The following is a 19163-nucleotide window of genomic DNA, read 5'->3' as shown; positions in this document are numbered from 1 at the left end:
CCTGACTGATGCCGATTTATAGTGCTAGCCCACTGATATGCCATGCAGCAGTTTAACAGGAATACACCACTCAGACACAGTATACTGACTCCGAGCTCACCAGTCCTTGTTGTAGCCCCTTAATGCCAAGTTCTAGACAGGGTAACAACAAGTACCATTTTTTACATCTTTTGGGATGATGTAGCCGGGAATCGAACCTCGGACCTTCCGGTCTCCTGGCGGACGGTCTACCACTAGACTACAGAGGCGGTTCGATAATGAAGACAATCATGTTGGGTATACAGTGGAATTGATGATAAGAGAAGTTTGTGGGATCTCTCAAGCCTGCCTGCCTACCTGTCTCTAGTTGGTTGTTCCTCTGCACATCTCGAAGCTTAGCATAGCAAGGAGCAACTGGAACCAGAGAATCACATGTATGTGAATAACAACAGACATAGCTAACACTGAACACACACTGGTTGAAATGCAGGTAGCAGATACCTTGTGTCGTAAACAGTCATTTTTTCCCCCAAATTTGTGGGTTTTATTGAGTATTCAAAGCCCGGAAATTTTATTTGGAACCAAAGTCATGAGCCTGCATGAGGTTTCAAATGTTAACATTTCCAGGCATCAAATACTCAATAAAACCTGCAAATCTGAAAACACAATCTGTATCCACATTATGAAATATATAAAATTATCAATAATTTCTGAAGCAATCTCTCTCTATGTGAACTGTCACAACTGTGAGACAGACATGATGTGACTTGATTGCTATGATTTAACTCTGGAAAGTGATGATGTCATGATACAACAGATGACACCACATGCTTCTGTGAAAACTGAACGCATTGCTTAGCAGAATGTTCCAAATGGTCTAAATTAAACTTGTTCTGATAAATAATGATAAAATTTCATATTCAATTAACATGCATCTTGTCAAGCCGATAGATACCCTCTTCAGATTTGGGTTGGGGAAAAATATACTTAATATGAACAGTGTGTGAGTGAGTATGGTTTCACACGACTTTTAGCAATAGGCCTATTCCAGCAATATCATGGCGGGGGGACACCAGATTTAACATGAAGAAATGTATTTATGCTCAGGCAATAGTCCACATTTCCAGTCTTCGAATCCCATTTAAAAACATTTTTCAACCAATCAGATAGCAGCACACACTCCCATTCATGTTACAATGTTGAACCAATGGATACAGTAGTCCAAACAAATCTTTACAAGTTATCTCCCTTGGCCTGTTCATATAAATGAATGCCATCTCCCCAACAGGTTTGAAATCATAGACCTGCATTTAACTACCGTTTAGTATTGCAAATTAAGGAGGTCAGAACTCACAAGCTTTCAGATAGTGTTAGAATAAATAACACTTGCAACGAAAAAGGATTCCCCTCTATACATGGATCAGAAGTGAACTCACTAGCTTTCAGATAGTGTTAGAATAGATAACACTTGCTAGCAACAAAGGATTCTCCTCTATACATGCATCAGAAGTGAACTCACTAGCTTTCAGATAGTGTTAGAATAGATAACACTTGCTAGCAACAAAGGATTCTCCTCTATACATGCATCAGAAGTGAACTCACTAGCTTTCAGATAGTGTTAGAATAGATAACACTTGCTAGCAACAAAGGATTCTCCTCTATACATGCATCAGAAGTGAACTCACTAGCTTTCAGATAGTGTTAGAATAGATAACACTTGCTAGCAACAAAGGATTCTCCTCTATACATGCATCAGAAGTGAACTCACTAGCTTTCAGATAGTGTTAGAATAGATAACACTTGCTACCAACAAAGGATTCCCCTCTATACATGCATCAGAAGTGAACTCACTAGCTTTCAGATAGTGTTAGAATAGATAACACTTGCTACCAACAAAGGATTCTCCTCTATACATGCATCAGAAGTGAACTCACAAGCTTTCAGATAGTGTTAGAAGAGATAACACTTGCTACCAACAAAGGATTCCCCTCTATACATGCATCAGAAGTGAACTCACTGGCATTCAGATAGTGTTAGAATAGATAACACTTGCTACCAACAAAGGATTCTCCTCTATACATGCATCAGAAGTGAACTCACTAGCTTTCAGATAGTGTTAGAATAGATAACACTTGCTACCAACAAAGGATTCTCCTCTATACATGCATCAGAAGTGAACTCACAAGCTTTCAGATAGTGTTAGAAGAGATAACACTTGCTACCAACAAAGGATTCCCCTCTATACATGCATCAGAAGTGAACTCACTAGCTATCAGATAGTGTTAGAATAGATAACACTTGCTACCAACAAAGGATTCTCCTCTATACATGCATCAGAAGTGAACTCACAAGCTTTCAGATAGTGTTAGAAGAGATAACACTTGCTACCAACAAAGGATTCCCCTCTATACATGCATCAGAAGTGAACTCACTAGCTATCAGATAGTGTTAGAATAGATAACACTTGCTACCAACAAAGGATTCTCCTCTATACATGCATCAGAAGTGAACTCACAAGCTTTCAGATAGTGTTAGAAGAGATAACACTTGCTACCAACAAAGGATTCCCCTCTATACATGCATCAGAAGTGAACTCACTAGCTTTCAGATAGTGTTAGAAGAGATAACACTTGCTACCAACAAAGGATTCCCCTCTATACATGCATCAGAAGTGAACTCACAAGCTTTCAGATAGTGTTAGAATAAATAACACTTGCTACCAACAAAGGATTCCCCTCTATACATGCATCAGAAGTGAACTCACTGGCTTTCAGATAGTGTTAGAATAGATAACACTTGCTAGCAACAAAGGATTCTCCTCTATACATGCATCAGAAGTGAACTCACTAGCTATCAGATAGTGTTAGAAGAGATAACACTTGCTACCAACAAAGGAATCCCCTCTATACATGCATCAGAAGTGAACTCACAAGCTTTCAGATAGTGTTAGAATAGATAACACTTGCTACCAACAAAGGATTCCCCTCTATACATGCATCAGAAGTGAACTCACAAGCTTTCAGATAGTGTTAGAATAAATAACACTTGCTACCAACAAAGGATTCCCCTCTATACATGCATCAGAAGTGAACTCACAAGCTTTCAGATAGTGTTAGAAGAGATAACACTTGCTACCAACAAAGGATTCCCCTCTATACATGCATCAGAAGTGAACTCACTAGCTATCAGATAGTGTTAGAAGAGATAACACTTGCTACCAACAAAGGATTCTCCTCTATACATGCATCAGAAGTGAACTCACTAGCTATCAGATAGTGTTAGAAGAGATAACACTTGCTACCAACAAAGGATTCCCCTCTATACATGCATCAGAAGTGAACTCACTAGCTATCAGATAGTGTTAGAAGAGATAACACTTGCTACCAACAAAGGATTCTCCTCTATACATGCATCAGAAGTGAACTCACAAGCTTTCAGATAGTGTTAGAAGAGATAACACTTGCTACCAACAAAGGATTCCCCTCTATACATGCATCAGAAGTGAACTCACAAGCTATCAGATAGTGTTAGAATAGATAACACTTGCTACCAACAAAGGATTCCCCTCTATACATGCATCAGAAGTGAACTCACAAGCTATCAGATAGTGTTAGAATAGATAACACTTGCTACCAACAAAGGATTCCCCTCTATACATGCATCAGAAGTGAACTCACTAGCTATCAGATAGTGTTAGAATAGATAACACTTGCTACCAACAAAGGATTCTCCTCTATACATGCATCAGAAGTGAACTCACAAGCTTTCAGATAGTGTTAGAATAGATAACACTTGCTACCAACAAAGGATTCCCCTCTATACATGCATCAGAAGTGAACTCACAAGCTTTCAGATAGTGTTAGAAGAGATAACACTTGCTACCAACAAAGGATTCTCCTCTATACATGCATCAGAAGTGAACTCACAAGCTTTCAGATAGTGTTAGAAGAGATAACACTTGCTACCAACAAAGGATTCCCCTCTATACATGCATCAGAAGTGAACTCACAAGCTATCAGATAGTGTTAGAAGAGATAACACTTGCTACCAACAAAGGATTCCCCTCTATACATGCATCAGAAGTGAACTCACTAGCTTTCAGATAGTGTTAGAAGAGATAACACTTGCTACCAACAAAGGATTCCCCTCTATACATGCATCAGAAGTGAACTCACAAGCTTTCAGATAGTGTTAGAAGAGATAACACTTGCTACCAACAAAGGATTCCCCTCTATACATGCATCAGAAGTGAACTCACTAGCTATCAGATAGTGTTAGAAGAGATAACACTTGCTACCAACAAAGGATTCCCCTCTATACATGCATCAGAAGTGAACTCACTAGCTATCAGATAGTGTTAGAAGAGATAACACTTGCTACCAACAAAGGATTCCCCTCTATACATGCATCAGAAGTGAACTCACTAGCTATCAGATAGTGTTAGAAGAGATAACACTTGCTACCAACAAAGGATTCCCCTCTATACATGCATCAGAAGTGAACTCACTAGCTATCAGATAGTGTTAGAATAGATAACACTTGCTACCAACAAAGGATTCCCCTCTATACATGCATCAGAAGTGAACTCACTAGCTATCAGATAGTGTTAGAAGAGATAACACTTGCTACCAACAAAGGATTCCCCTCTATACATGCATCAGAAGTGAACTCACTAGCTATCAGATAGTGTTAGAAGAGATAACACTTGCTACCAACAAAGGATTCCCCTCTATACATGCATCAGAAGTGAACTCACTAGCTATCAGATAGTGTTAGAAGAGATAACACTTGCTACCAACAAAGGATTCCCCTCTATACATGCATCAGAAGTGAACTCACTAGCTATCAGATAGTGTTAGAAGAGATAACACTTGCTACCAACAAAGGATTCCCCTCTATACATGCATCAGAAGTGAACTCACTAGCTATCAGATAGTGTTAGAATAGATAACACTTGCTACCAACAAAGGATTCCCCTCTATACATGCATCAGAAGTGAACTCACTAGCTTTCAGATAGTGTTAGAATAGATAACACTTGCTAGCAACAAAGGATTCCCCTCTATACATGCATCAGAAGTGAACTCACTAGCTATCAGATAGTGTTAGAAGAGATAACACTTGCTACCAACAAAGGATTCCCCTCTATACATGCATCAGAAGTGAACTCACTAGCTATCAGATAGTGTTAGAATAGATAACACTTGCTACCAACAAAGGATTCCCCTCTATACATGCATCAGAAGTGAACTCACTAGCTATCAGATAGTGTTAGAATAGATAACACTTGCTAGCAACAAAGGATTCCCCTCTATACATGCATCAGAAGTGAACTCACAAGCTATCAGATAGTGTTAGAAGAGATAACACTTGCTACCAACAAAGGATTCCCCTCTATACATGCATCAGAAGTGAACTCACTAGCTATCAGATAGTGTTAGAATAGATAACACTTGCTACCAACAAAGGATTCCCCTCTATACATGCATCAGAAGTGAACTCACTAGCTATCAGATAGTGTTAGAATAGATAACACTTGCTAGCAACAAAGGATTCCCCTCTATACATGCATCAGAAGTGAACTCACTGGCATCAGCAAAACAACATCTCCACTCATGCCCAGAAAGCCTTGAGTCTCTGTCTGTGTCACAGGACTCCAGGAATGGTCGCAGACATGGCTCTCGGCCATTGTTCTCTATCTCGGCAAGTTCAGCGCTGGTGAGGTGGTGGTCGTTGTTCACATCCAGCGTGTGCATCTCCCACATCACGGAGGGTTGAGCCTTGCACTTCCCATCTGGGGGCAGAACAAGGAACACTGAATGACAACATCCAGGCTTGGAAAGGCATTCAGGAGTGATACACATAGACACATTTTTATGACAGAGAATAATGGATGTCAACTTTTTTATTATGAAGACAATGTTTCAGAGTATCATGCTTACTCCTTCACCTGAGTAAGTATATACTCAGCAATGTTCCTTAAAATAAAGAAGTTCACATCCACAATACTCTCGTTTCCTGAATGACATACTCAACATCATTGCAAATACACAACCTTACAGACAGGGAACTCGAGTAAAGGACTACAATGAGTATGAAAAAGATACATTATGATAACAGCAGCAGCCAGTTTGATTTCAGGGGGCCACTACATGTTGGCATTGTCCCACAAATCTGCTAACCTGCATCAGTGAAATGAATAAAGAAATATGCAATTGTTGATAACAGAATACAGTACATACATGTCCTTTAAAGGCAAGTCCTTATGGACTTTTCACATAATTTTGACAGTTTTATGACGTATTAGACACTAAAATACTGGTAACCATGGTAAACATTCAGCAATGAGCACTAACTACCAACCATGGTGATCTCTCAGCTCCTTCTTGACAGAGAGATGGTGGTGTTTCTTGTGATGGTTGCCATGGTGATTATGATGATGCTCCTTCTCCTCAGCATGAAGCAGGCGGAACCATCCTGTGAGGCGCTGACGCATTTCACTGAAGTCATCCTTGGTGCACACTGCAACAACGGTCAGACAAGGCTAGGATTTCCTTCATTGCAGTGCAACAATGGTCAGACAAGGCTAGGATTTCCTTCATTGCAGTGCAACAACGGTCAGACAAGGCTAGGATTTCCTTCATTGCAGTGCAACAATGGTCAGACAAGGCTAGGATTTACTTCATAACAGTGCAACAACGGTCAGACAAGGCCAGGATTTCCTTCATTGCAGTGCAACAATGGTCAGACAAGGCTAGGATTTCCTTCATTGCAGTGCAACAATGGTCAGACAAGGCTAGGATTTCCTTCATTGCAGTGCAACAACGGTCAGACAAGGCTAGGATTTACTTCATTGCAGTGCAACAATGGTCAGACAAGGCTAGGATTTACTTCATTGCAGTGCAACAATGGTCAGACAAGGCTAGGATTTCCTTCATTTCAGGGCCCTGAGTTTGCTAATTTGCTTGTCTCGTTTGTTTAATGCCACACACAATATTCTAGCTTCATTACTGCAGCCTGTAAATAACCAATCCAGGACCAGACAATCCAGTGAATGACATTGTGAGCAACAATCCACACCATTGGGGTAAGATGACACAAAACCAACCAAGTCACAGAGCCTGAACACCCAATCCATTTAGTCACCTCTTAAAACAGCATAGGTTTCCAGGGACCTATATTAACCCAGAATCCCTATCAGGGGTAGCTCAAGAATACCCAATCCTATCAGATATAACATTATCAGGCCATTTGAATCTGAGGAAGGTGAACCGAAATTAATTCAATAAACACAAAAGCAATTCTGTTCCTCAGACACTGTTAATGAGATTTATCAACATTTAGGCAGGAGTCTGCAGCAGAGACACATCAAATCTTCACAGACTGTCAATTGAGAGTACAAGACTGCTTCATACTGAATAGTTGTTTATGTCAAGGATTTGTCTCTTGCTTTGTGCTGCAGTCTGCAATATTCAACATTATCACAAGAGCAGCAGCAGGGAACAGATAAATTAGTGGTTGGTTGGTTGGTTGGTTGGTTTGTTGTTTAATGCCGCACTCAGCAATATTCCAGCTATATGACGGCGGTCTGTAAATAATCGAGTCTGGACCAGACAATCCAGTGATTGATATCATGAGCATCAATCCACTCAATTGGGATGGATGACATGCATCAACCAAGTCAGCGAGCCTGACCACCCGATCCCGTTAGTCGCCTTTTACGACAAGCATAGTCGTCTTTTACGGCAAGCATGGGTTGCTGAAGACCTATTCTACCCTGTAATCTTAACGGGTCAGATAAATTAGTGAGTTTAGTGTCGCTTTGAACACACTTTCATTTATATCATAGTGTGTTAGTTTTCTGTGGGAAGAATGCCTAAAGTAACTCAGGTAATAGATCTTTGCCACCTCGAGTGAGGAAGTGTTATATACTGCTTAAAGAAGTTAAACAACACCAAATATTTTCATTTTTCAAATCCATTCAGTAATGAATAGTAAGTTTGAATTATTAGTGACTTCTTACAAATGCATTATTATTTTGCTTTACACAACTAAGGTGTGTTATGTCCACAGTTTCTGAAAGTTGTTTTTATTTGTAACTCAGTAAGCCTGAAGGTTGGACGATTTGATTTGATTTGATTTGATTTTGTATGACGGCAGTCTGTAAATAATCGAGTCTGGACCAGTCAATCCAGTGATTTATATTATGAACAATGATCCACGCCATTAGTGTATGACGACAGCAATCAACCAAGTCACCAAGCCTGACCACCCGATCAATTCACTTGCCTTTTACGACCAGCGCAGCTTGCAGAGGACCTATTCTAAAAGAGAATCCCAACAGGGAAAGCCCAAAGTGATCCATGTCTCAGATATTTACCATCCACATGAAACCCATCAGCAAAGGTGTGAGGCTGATTGACAAGGATCATAATCCTATCAAATCTGGAATTCAAACCCAAGACCACAGACCTTGGCACAGCTGGGATGAGACACAGCAAATTGCAGACAGGGTCGCCAAATGTTTTAATGCTATGCATGGCTACATATTATGCACCAAAGTGTCAGCTGCCGGACTAACACATATGACATAATCGGTGCATTGTGTGAAGAGACATTTTTTTCTGCATAATTAGAAAAATTACTACCCATTAGATTTACACATATATAATAACAGACAGATGAGTTCACAAAGTGATGTTTGACAAATTGAGCATAATGAGCTTGTCTGAATTTGTTCTCCCCTTTTAATAGCAGCTATACTGTTTGTTTGTTGTCTCAAAAAGGTATTGTTGGTTTGTTTATTGCTAAACACAGCACTCGGCACTATTCCAGCTATGTAACCGCAGGCTCAAAATAATCAAGTCTGGACCAGACAATCCAGTGATTTTGACATCATGAGCATCGGTTAATCAAATGGGATATGATCAAGATGATGACACACATGAACTAAGTCAGCGAGCCTGACCACCTGGTCAGATAGTCGTCTCTTATGACAAGCATGGATTGCTGAAGACAAATTCTAACCCAACCCAGATCTTCACAGGTCTCTACGAAAAGGTGACGTCTTTAACGGAGACAGTACCTGGGACTTTCTTGTGGTGAGCATGGTGGTTCATACTCCCAGTCCTCTGATGAGCTTCCAGAATACGATGACTCTGCAACAATCAATCAAAATGTCTATACATACTGTGTGATTGAATAACAGTGTCTGGTGTTGTTGCCATTATGTTAGATGGCGGTGGACTGTAAACTAATGCCTGACCCAGACGCCCAGTGGTCAGCCCCAAAGCTCCAGACATCCCCCTATGTTTACAGTCAGTCGTGATCCACTATTACACTATTAAAATATTTGACACACCAGTGTTTCCATATCCTTTCAATATCAAGATATCATGAAACAATATTAGAGAAAAAAGGAACTAATTACTTTATCACTAACACAGCAGTTATTTTTATGATTGCCAAAAGCAAGGCCTTTTCAAGACATTTCATGAAAAGTGAGGGCTTTCTAAGGGAGATTCAAATTTAAGGCCTTTTCTAGGCATTTCATCACATACTAAGGCCTTTCCAAGGCAGATTCAAATTAATGGCCTTTTCAAGGCGGATTCAAATTCATGGCCTTTTCAAGTCAGTTCATCACACACTAAGGCCTTTTCAAGGCAGATTCAAATTAGGGTGTTTTCAAGGCAGATTCAAATTAGGTGTTTTCAAGGCAGATTCAAATTAGGGACTTTTCAAATCAGATTCAAGCTCAAGGCCTTTTCAAGGCAGATTCAAATTAGGACCTTTTCAAATCAGATACAAATCCAACGCCTTTTCAAATCAGATTCAAATTCAAGGCAGATTCAAATTCAAGGCAGATTCAAATTAGGGACTTTTCAAGGCAGATTCAAACTGGAGCCTTTTCAAGGCAGATTCAACTTCAAGGCCTTTTCAAGGCAGATTCATATTCAAGGCCTTTTCAAGGCAGATTCAAATTCAAGGATTTTCTAGGCAATTTCAAATTTGGGACTTTTTGTCATATTCAAAGCCTTTCAGGCTAATGTGAAACTTGTTATCATTATGACGACTGATGTGGCCATATTGAAATTCTGATCAGAACAACTTGAGCATGTTATCATCCATTAAACATACACACAAAAAATTCATACATCATAAAATATACATGCAACATAAAACAAACATAAAACAAAACATCTAAATAATATTCAACAAGGCAAGGACATCGTGATATTGCCATGCTAAAGACAGAACATAAAACACACAGATATCCATACCTTATCATTCACCTCATTGTGATGTTTGTTGCTGACGTGCTTAACCTCATGCTGCTTGATGCTAGGATGCTTCATGTCTTGATGCCTGCTGAGGGAGTGCTGCTTGGTGCTAGAGTGTTCAGCTTCATGTTGTTTGGCATGGACACTGATGTGGACGTCATGAGGACGCTCGATGTGAGGCTGCACCTGATGGTGTCGCTCCTGCTGTCCCTCAGACTTGATGTCTGGGTGATGCCTCTGGAAGTCCCTGAACAGCTTCTCTCTACAGGAAGGAAACATCTCCACATGAGTGAGCAGATTCCACACTGTTCACAACAAGTTGCATGTGTTGGCCAGTGTAATGTGGGGGGGAAAGACAAATGTTTTACAGGTCTAGGTTTCCCACATCGGGGCAACCACGATAGATATAGCAACCAAAATGGCAAGGTTCATAAACAGTATGAATCTGTGCTAAAACCCCCAGTTAATCTTGGGTCTGATTTAAACATATAACCCAGCAGAAAGATGCCTTCTACCAAGTGATCCCTCATCATTGCTACATCAATAATGATTCAACAGTTTGTGATATGTGGTGTAGGCCAATCATTTCTTTTTTTTTATTTGCTTTACGGATCCATGAATCTGCCAAATCTAAAATTTGCTCCATTGTTTATCTCATCTGTAAGTTGATAGCATAATGCACAGAAAAAAAGATTCAAAACAAGAACCTTATCTCAATAATTTTTATACTTTTAATACTTTTTAATATTCAAACAAGATTTTCATGTAGAAATGTCTTAGATATTTACCACCCACATGAAACCCATCAGCAAAGGTGTGAGGCTGATTGACAAGGATCATAATCCTATCAAATCTGGAATTCAAACCCAATACCACAGACCTTGGCACAGCTGGGATGAGACACAGTAAATTGCAGACAGGGTTGCCAAATGTTTTAATGCTATGTATGGCTACATTAATAATGAATCAACAATTTGTGATATGTGGTGTAGGCCAATCTTTTCTTTTTTTATTTGCTTTACGGATCCATGAATCTGCCAAATCTAAAATTTGCCCCATTGTTTATCTCATCTGTAAGTTGATAGCATATTTTACAGAGAAAAAGATTCAAAACAAGAACCTAATCTCAATATTTTATTGTAGAAATGAAAAAAACCAACTCTTATACTAGCCTACTTGTAATGGATAAGAAAAGCTGAATTGCATTTTTCCTTCTTTTTTTTCACCTACCGACAGGTATTTTCCTGTAAAAGAATTCTGTAAAGAAATTAAAAAAATAGTGTGGCCTAGCAAACAGACACTCAGATTAAACAGAATCAGTGATACTGACAAACAAATGATGTATTTGATGTGGTCTAATCCTTATAAAAGAAACAACATTCTCTAAAAAAAACAATGCTGGAAATCTAAATACATCCAAAGAACCTGAAATCCCCCCACATGAAGCTGCTAGTGTGATCTGTGTAATCCCCTTCCCAGTGGAGGTGATGTTTGCTGTAACAGTAGAGAACTCACCCTTGTTTCAGGAAGTGTCTGTTGACACAGAGTGGCTTCCCGGTAGCGGAGCCCTCCACACACACCTGGCCCTCTGGACAGTTGCAGCCTGACACTGGGGACACACACACACAACATGGTCAAACTGTCACAACTCACCAAGAAAACAGCAGTGAATCTATCCAATAACTGGAGGACGATGAAAAATACATGCTACAACATATTTGGAAAATATTCAATTCTGATTGGTCAAAACTTCTAAAATGCATTTGGGCCATGAAATTCATTTTAAATTTTTTTTTCTGTTTGTTCATTTATGGATCCATTCACCGTATTTTCATAAAAAATATGCCACATGACTAGCTCCCACCTGGATAAGTAGTCAACAGCATAAAATGTCACCAACAACAGACACTTCAGTCTGGCAATTTCAAGAGATGTTTATAGAACCAAATAAGCATTTTGACAGATTTTACAAGCATGGTTAAGACACAAAGGTAAATCAAGGTCACAATTTAAAATAGCACCCCAAAATAACCAAAATATGTGTCGAGCCACACTAGTAACTACACATACACCAGATTTCATGGCATTTTGAACACAAATAGCCATATTATAAAATGGTGTTTTAACATGGCTGACAAGGCGGCCATATTGAAATTCAAATTCGAACCTCTTGCCCAAATTTGGATGTCATCATTGGACTTGACATTCAGTTAGGTGTTTTATATTCTCACACATTAAAAACACATAATCACTCAAAGAGGTGATGCTCAATTTGACATTAATATATTGTGTCAAATTTGTCATAGTTGATTCCATGCATAGCTAAACAATAGTTCCCTTCCTTGTCCGTCATACAGTCTTTAATACGAGAACATATATACATGATTCAGGTAATATTTCAAACAGACCTTATTGTCAAAATTATTACACTTATAATTAAAGTTGATGAAGTCTGGTTTATTAAACAATAAAACATTGTTCTATCATGACGTCATTTCTGGAGATTCAACATGTGCTTGCAACATGATGGCGTTGTATATAGGACAATGTTATTTTTTAGAGGGGAGTGTCTAGCAAGTTGTTCCCCAAAGATGTAGCTGGGCAACGTAGATAAACATAATAGCCGAACTATTGCATCCAAAAGCAGGAGTCTCCGAGAGATATGACAATTGTTATAGGGAGAAAAGTTACAGGTAATCGACGTGAGGATTGTAAGAATAGGCTGGAGATACCCACTTATGCATAAAATGGACCTCGCCAACATTGACTAGGTCGGCTTCAATTTAGGGAGTCATCATTATTAAAATATGGGTAATTATTTTTAAAGCTTGTACATTTAATCATCATCCTCAAAGAGGCTATACAGAATGTGCATATCTCATATAAGAAATAAGCGACTTGTGGTCTGCGCACCTCATGGTTAATATTCTTCCTGCAGTGTGGTATTAAATAACATGTTATTATTACACTTAATTTAAAAAAATCAACTTGGTTTGAAATGTTTTGTATTGGAACAGCATCAGTCTGCACCTGTGACCTTTTCTCTGACCCTTTTCTCTAACCCCATCAAGCAACATAATTCCCATACATGAACAGTGTATTCAGTCTGGGTCATCATGATCGTCTAAGGATTAGCTTCTGATGAGTATTTGAAGAAACATATACAAAAACATTCAAATATATTGGCAATTCAATCCTAAAATGAGAAAATATTGGTTTGGAAAAGAAAATACTCTTATTGGATAATGAGTAATGCATGGGTTCAATGCAGGGTCATACAAAGCAATTTGGAAGTTGATGAGAAAAAAATAAGAGAAGTTCGTATATCCTAAATATTAGACTACAAGCAGCAACAGAATACGTTGTCTAGAAAATGGTCAGTATGACCTTATTCCATTATAGTGCAATGGGTTGGAGATGAATGTTTGTAGTGCTAGAATGGTTGGGGGCGTAGTAGATGAGGGTGGGGTTGCCTGTAGATGAGGGTGGGGTGTCTGTAGATGAGGGTAGGGGTGTCTGTTGATGAGGGTGGGGTTATTTGTAGATGAGGGTGGGGTAGCCTGTAGATGAGGTTGGGGCTGTTTGTAGACGAGGGTGGGGGTGTCTGTAGATGAGGGTGGGAGTGTTAGTAGATGAGGGTGGGGGTGTCTGTAGATGAGGGTGGGAGTGTTAGTAGATGAGGGTGGGGGTGTTTGTAAGTAAGGGATGGGGTGTCTGTAGATGAGGGTGGGGGTGTTTGTAGATAAGGGTGGGGGTGTGTGTAGATGAGGGTGGGGTTGTCTGTAGATGAGGGTGGGGTTGTCTGTAGATGAGGGTGGGAGTGTTAGTAGATGAGGGTGGGGTTGTCTGTAGATGAGGGTGGGGTTATCTGTAGATGAGGGTGGGGTGTCTGTAGATGAGGGTGGGGATGTTTGTAGATAAGGGTGGGGATGTTAGTAGATGAGGGTGGGAGTGTTTGTAGATGAGGGTGGGGGTGTCTGTAGATGAGGGTGGGGGTGTTAGTAGATGAGGGTGGAGTTGTTTGTAGATGAGGGTGGGGGTGTTAGTAGATGAGGGTGGGGGTGTTAGTAGATGAGGGTGTGGGTGTTTGTAAGTAAGGGTGGGGGGGGGGGGGGGGGGTTGTAGATGAGGGTGGGGTTGTCTGTAGATGAGGGTGGGGGTGTTTGAAGATGAGGGTGGGGATATTTGTCAATGAGGTTTTGGGGTGAATTTAGTTTAACGCCACTTTGAACAGTATTCCAGTTATATCACGGTGTGTAAGCTTAATGTGGGACGAAAGCCTAAAGTGAAGCAGGTCTCCGACATTTATCACTTTGGTGAAACCCACAAGCAAGGGCATGGTGCTGACAAACCTAGAAACATATTTGGGGTGAACCAGGATCCGAACCCACGATCACAGGTTTCTGATGTGCCGAAGGGAAGCAACACTGCACAGCAAATTGCAGCACCTTAGAGGAATGGGCCACCTGTGCCTCCCTGTTAAGATGAGGGTTGGAGAGTGTATTCAAACCAATGTGGACCCTGAATAATCAGTTGACAAGCATGGGGTCCCAGATACTGAATCTGACCCAGAATCATCAACGGGCGGTCAGTTAGCCAAGTGGTTAAAGCATTTGCTTGTCACGCCGAAGACCCGGGTTCGATTCCCGATATGGGTACAATGTGTGAAGCCCCTTTCTGGTGTCCCCCGCCTTGATATTGCTGGAATATTGCTAAAAGCGGCGTAAAGCCAAAACTCACTCACTCACCCAGAATCATCATGTTTTTCAAAGAGATCTTTTTTCCCTTCACCAGTCACCATGGTAACAATATACGTACCTCTCTTTAAATGAAGTGTGTTCTTGGCATGACCAACATGATGTGCTTTCTGAAAACATTAAACAATAAAAATCAGGTTTTTGAATAGTGTTTGTTTGTTTATTTGTTTTTTAACGCCGCACTCAGCAATATTCCATCTATATGACGGCGGTCTATAAATAATCGAGTCTGGACCAGACAATCCAGTGATTGCCATCACGAGCATCGATCCATACAATTGGGATACGATGACATGCATCAACCAAGTCAGCGAGTCTGACCACCCGATCCCATTAGTCCCCTTTTTGGGCAAGCATGGGTTGCTGGAGATCTATTCTAACCCAGGTCACGGGTATTTAAATAGTGTCCACATACATGCACTGTGAGATAAAACCTGCTTGAACAATTCATTTTATCTGTACCTGTTATTTAATTACGAGATAACAATAATTATAAAATCATGCTCTACAGGACATGTGTATAATTGTTGACAGGCAACAACATTTTAAAGATCCCTATAATGAATCCTTTTTCATAACAAAAATCTAAAAAACATTCTCTAATCAAAACAGATATGCAGTCTTCTAAAAATGGTACCTCAACATGTTCATTGCATGGCCAATAGTTTGAATAAAACACATCATATCAGAACCATCATTCAGCTGAGTGAATGTGAGGGATAGAATAAATATCAAATTCTGCAGCTCAGTAGCCCATCTAAGACCCAGAGCCATAATGGAGTCTAACTGTTTGGTTTCATCAAGATGTACCAGTAAGCCATTCAATCGGATCAAATTTCAGACACACGATATCCAGCTTCTGAAAGCATCATCACTCAACAAAGATTTACAGTCACACTTCCTCCTCTATAACTGATTAAGGGAGATAACTCCTAAGATATATAATAAATCTAGCGTACTTCCAAACAATATCCTGTTTGGCTTGACCGGTCCAATTTAGTGATTAATAACGGATACTATAGGACGTGTCACTTGAGACATTGCTGTCTAGAGCTTAGCAACATGTTGGCATGTAGTACTACATAAGGCCACAATAAATTATTTCCATGTGTTTCACAATTTTGTATCAAAGTAACGCGGGAGTGAGTTGGGTTTACCCCTATTTTAGCAACTTGCCAATTATACCGTGTAGTAGGGCACATGAACAGGCTTTAAGCATTGTGCCCATGTTGGCAATCAAACCTAGGACTATGAAGTGATGACTGAATGCTTAACTCAAATATCCATCCACTGCCACTTCAAAACTAATGAGACAAAAGACAAACTATTTTCTTTTTCCTAAAATGGAAGGCCTGCACATTGTCTCCAGCCCATGCTCATACCTCATCCAGTAAGAGAATCACAGTTCCATAACTTTAGGTTTGGTAAATCTTGTTGGCCAAAGCAGAATGGCCTTAATGTGTCCCCTAGGATTGTCACCTCTTTGTCTTAGCCTTAATGTGTCCCCTTGGACTGTCACCTCTTTGTCTTAGTCCTAATGTGTCCCCCAGGACTGTCACCTCTTTGTCTTAGCCTTAATGTGTCCCCTAGGATTGTCACCTCTTTGTCTTAGCCTTAATGTGTCCCCTAGGATTGTCACCTCTTTGTCTTAGCCTTAATGTGTCCCCTAGGATTGTCACCTCTTTGTCTTAGCCTTAATGTGTCCCCTAGGATTGTCACCTCTTGTCTTAGCCTTAATGTGTCCCCTAGGATTGTCACCTCTTTGTCTTTGCCCTAATGTGCCCCCTAGGATTGTCACCTCTTTGTCTTAGCCTTAATGTGTCCCCAAGGATTGTCACCTCTTTGTCTTAGCCTTACTGTGTCCCCTAGGATTGTCACCTCTGTCTTAGCCTTAATGTGTCCCCTAGGACTGTCACCTCTGTCTTAGCCTTAATGTGTCCCCTAGGATTGTCACCTCTTTGTCTTTGCCTTAATGTGTCCCCTAGGACTGTCACCTCTTTGTCTTAGTCCTAATGTGTCCCCCAGGACTGTCACCTCTTTGTCTTAGCCTTAATGTGTCCCCAAGGATTGTCACCTCTTTGTCTTAGCCTTAATGTGTCCCCTAGGATTGTCACTTCTTTGTCTTAGCCTCAAAGTGTCCCCCTTAGATTGTCACCTCTTTGTCTTAGCCTTAATGTGTCCCCTAGGATTGTCACTTCTTTGTCTTAGCCTCAAAGTGTCCCCCTTAGATTGTCACCTCTTTGTCTTAGCCCTAATGTGTCCCCTAGGACTGTCACCTCTTTGTCTTTGCCTTAATGTGTCCCCTAGGATTGTCACATCTTTGTCTTAGCCCTAATGTGTCCCCTAGGACTGTCAACCCCTTGTCAGTCAGCTTGTGGAGCATCAGATGACAATAACTAGTCGCCCAGATCTACAATTACATTAAACTAATGGCAGAAAAAGTGTCAGTTCACATCACAAGAATTACTGCTAAGTACAGCTATAATAAACTCATCTTCTGTGAGTACAGTATGTACTCCATATGATTATCATGCACTGACAAAGACATGTTTTAGGTCATTGACAGTGTTGCTCATGGCTGTAGATAACCTACATCTTACAAGAAAAGCTGTTCTCTAAATCATGTTATTTGACCCCTTCCAAAATCCAGTCTTGTATAGATTTCCCAGGAATACACATTTATCATGAGGATGCTTTGCTTATCAATATGCCCTTCTGATGTAGAAAACTGACTCCACTGTAAAAAAGGGGATGAACAATTGCCAATCAATGAGTAATGTAATATTCTACTTATCCTAGGAATATGTTTTACCTTTACATGCTACAAAAAATTATCGTCATAAATATATCAACTGTATATTTAAATAGAAAGATTATCTGATTAACCTTATCAAAAGTTTAGCATATATATTATATACCTTGTTTTATCTCTTACTGACCTTGTTGTTACCCTGTCTGGCGCTCGCCATTAAGGGGCTAACACAAGGACTGGTCGGCTCGGAGTCAGTATACTGTGTCTGAGTGGGGTATTCATGTTAAACTGCGGCATGGTATCTCAGTGGGCTAGCACTATAAATCGGCATCAGTCCAGACTAGCAGCCAAACACACACATGCATGCACGTCTGCAATAATCTTGGACGTGACGTTAAACCCAATTTCACCTGACCTTACTGACCATTAAACAGAAATCCTAATTTTAGAGCTGCAGGAGAGTTGTTTCGCAACACAACCATGAAAACTAGACCTCAAAGTTTTAACATCCTAGCTGAACCACACCAAGCCAAGGCCATATAACTTGGTGTTTTTATGATGCACTGATTCAAACTAAGCTAGCATCTAACTGCAGGGTGTGTTAATTGGGCACACTGTATCAGCAAGTTTAATTCTCAGTGGCAGTGCTGACGTGCTAGGTGCTGAATTCAACCTCCAATTTCCTAGAGCTAAATTGTAATGTTTGGAACTACAAGATTTGGTCCTTTGATGCAGAATTAGCTCAGGCATGGGTCAGATGTGTGTGATTTATGGTTAGTTTAGGGATTAGAGCTAGTTCGCTTGATGTGGATTTGTGTGAGGAGTGAAGAAGGAGCAAATCAACAGACAAAGAATCATTTACTTTAGCTGAGAGAACCCTGTAGAATTAAATAGTCCGGACATAATGTTTCACAGAAGCAGCTTCAGAGAGGGTGGGACCCAGTGAAGCAACAGGGGCACATTAGGCAGCCGTAGGCAGCAGCAACCAGGCAGGACACACACAAATAACATTGGAACAGTTTAGACATTTTTTGTTTGGACATTCTTCTGTATCATTACCAATTCTGAAAAGAATCATCAGGACATTCTGGAAAACAGTCATTTGCTGTTCTTGAGTCTGATGCGAAAAGAAGCATCCTGGGATGTAGTGCAGTACAGTGAGCGAGCTAATGCTGCATGTCAGCTTCATGTGGGAAGATAAAAAAACATGCTGAACATCTTGGACCTTTTCCACTTCTGAGAGACCGAGGTATGAGGGGTATGGGCTGATAAAATACTCAGAAGTCTAGGAGTGAAACCCTTGCCTGTTGAATCCTGGCACCTATCAAACAACTATGTGAAGGGATTTAGGAAGCCAGTGACACCATTTGATGTGGACACTGCATAACAACCTGTG

General features: G+C 40.3%; 1 protein-coding gene across 1 annotated transcript in view; it reads right to left on the bottom strand.

Annotated features, from left to right (window-relative positions):
• The window catches only part of LOC139469761 (proteoglycan Cow-like), a 68845-nt gene that overhangs the window by 4217 nt on the left and 45465 nt on the right, over positions 1 to 19163 (bottom strand). The window contains exons 2-8 of the mRNA XM_071252043.1: positions 15077 to 15125; positions 11774 to 11867; positions 10259 to 10520; positions 9064 to 9136; positions 6342 to 6500; positions 5566 to 5772; positions 337 to 393 (exon numbers count right to left, since the gene is read on the bottom strand). Of these exons, the coding sequence (XP_071108144.1) occupies positions 337 to 393; positions 5566 to 5772; positions 6342 to 6500; positions 9064 to 9136; positions 10259 to 10520; positions 11774 to 11867; positions 15077 to 15125 (901 nt within the window). The remainder of the gene's footprint in view (positions 1 to 336; positions 394 to 5565; positions 5773 to 6341; positions 6501 to 9063; positions 9137 to 10258; positions 10521 to 11773; positions 11868 to 15076; positions 15126 to 19163) is intronic.

This window comes from Haliotis cracherodii, unplaced genomic scaffold, assembly GCF_022045235.1.
Source record: "Haliotis cracherodii isolate W230 unplaced genomic scaffold, xgHalCrac1.p SCAF_2, whole genome shotgun sequence".
NCBI lineage: Eukaryota > Metazoa > Mollusca > Gastropoda > Lepetellida > Haliotidae > Haliotis > Haliotis cracherodii.
This window is presented reverse-complemented; position numbering and strand designations above follow the sequence as displayed.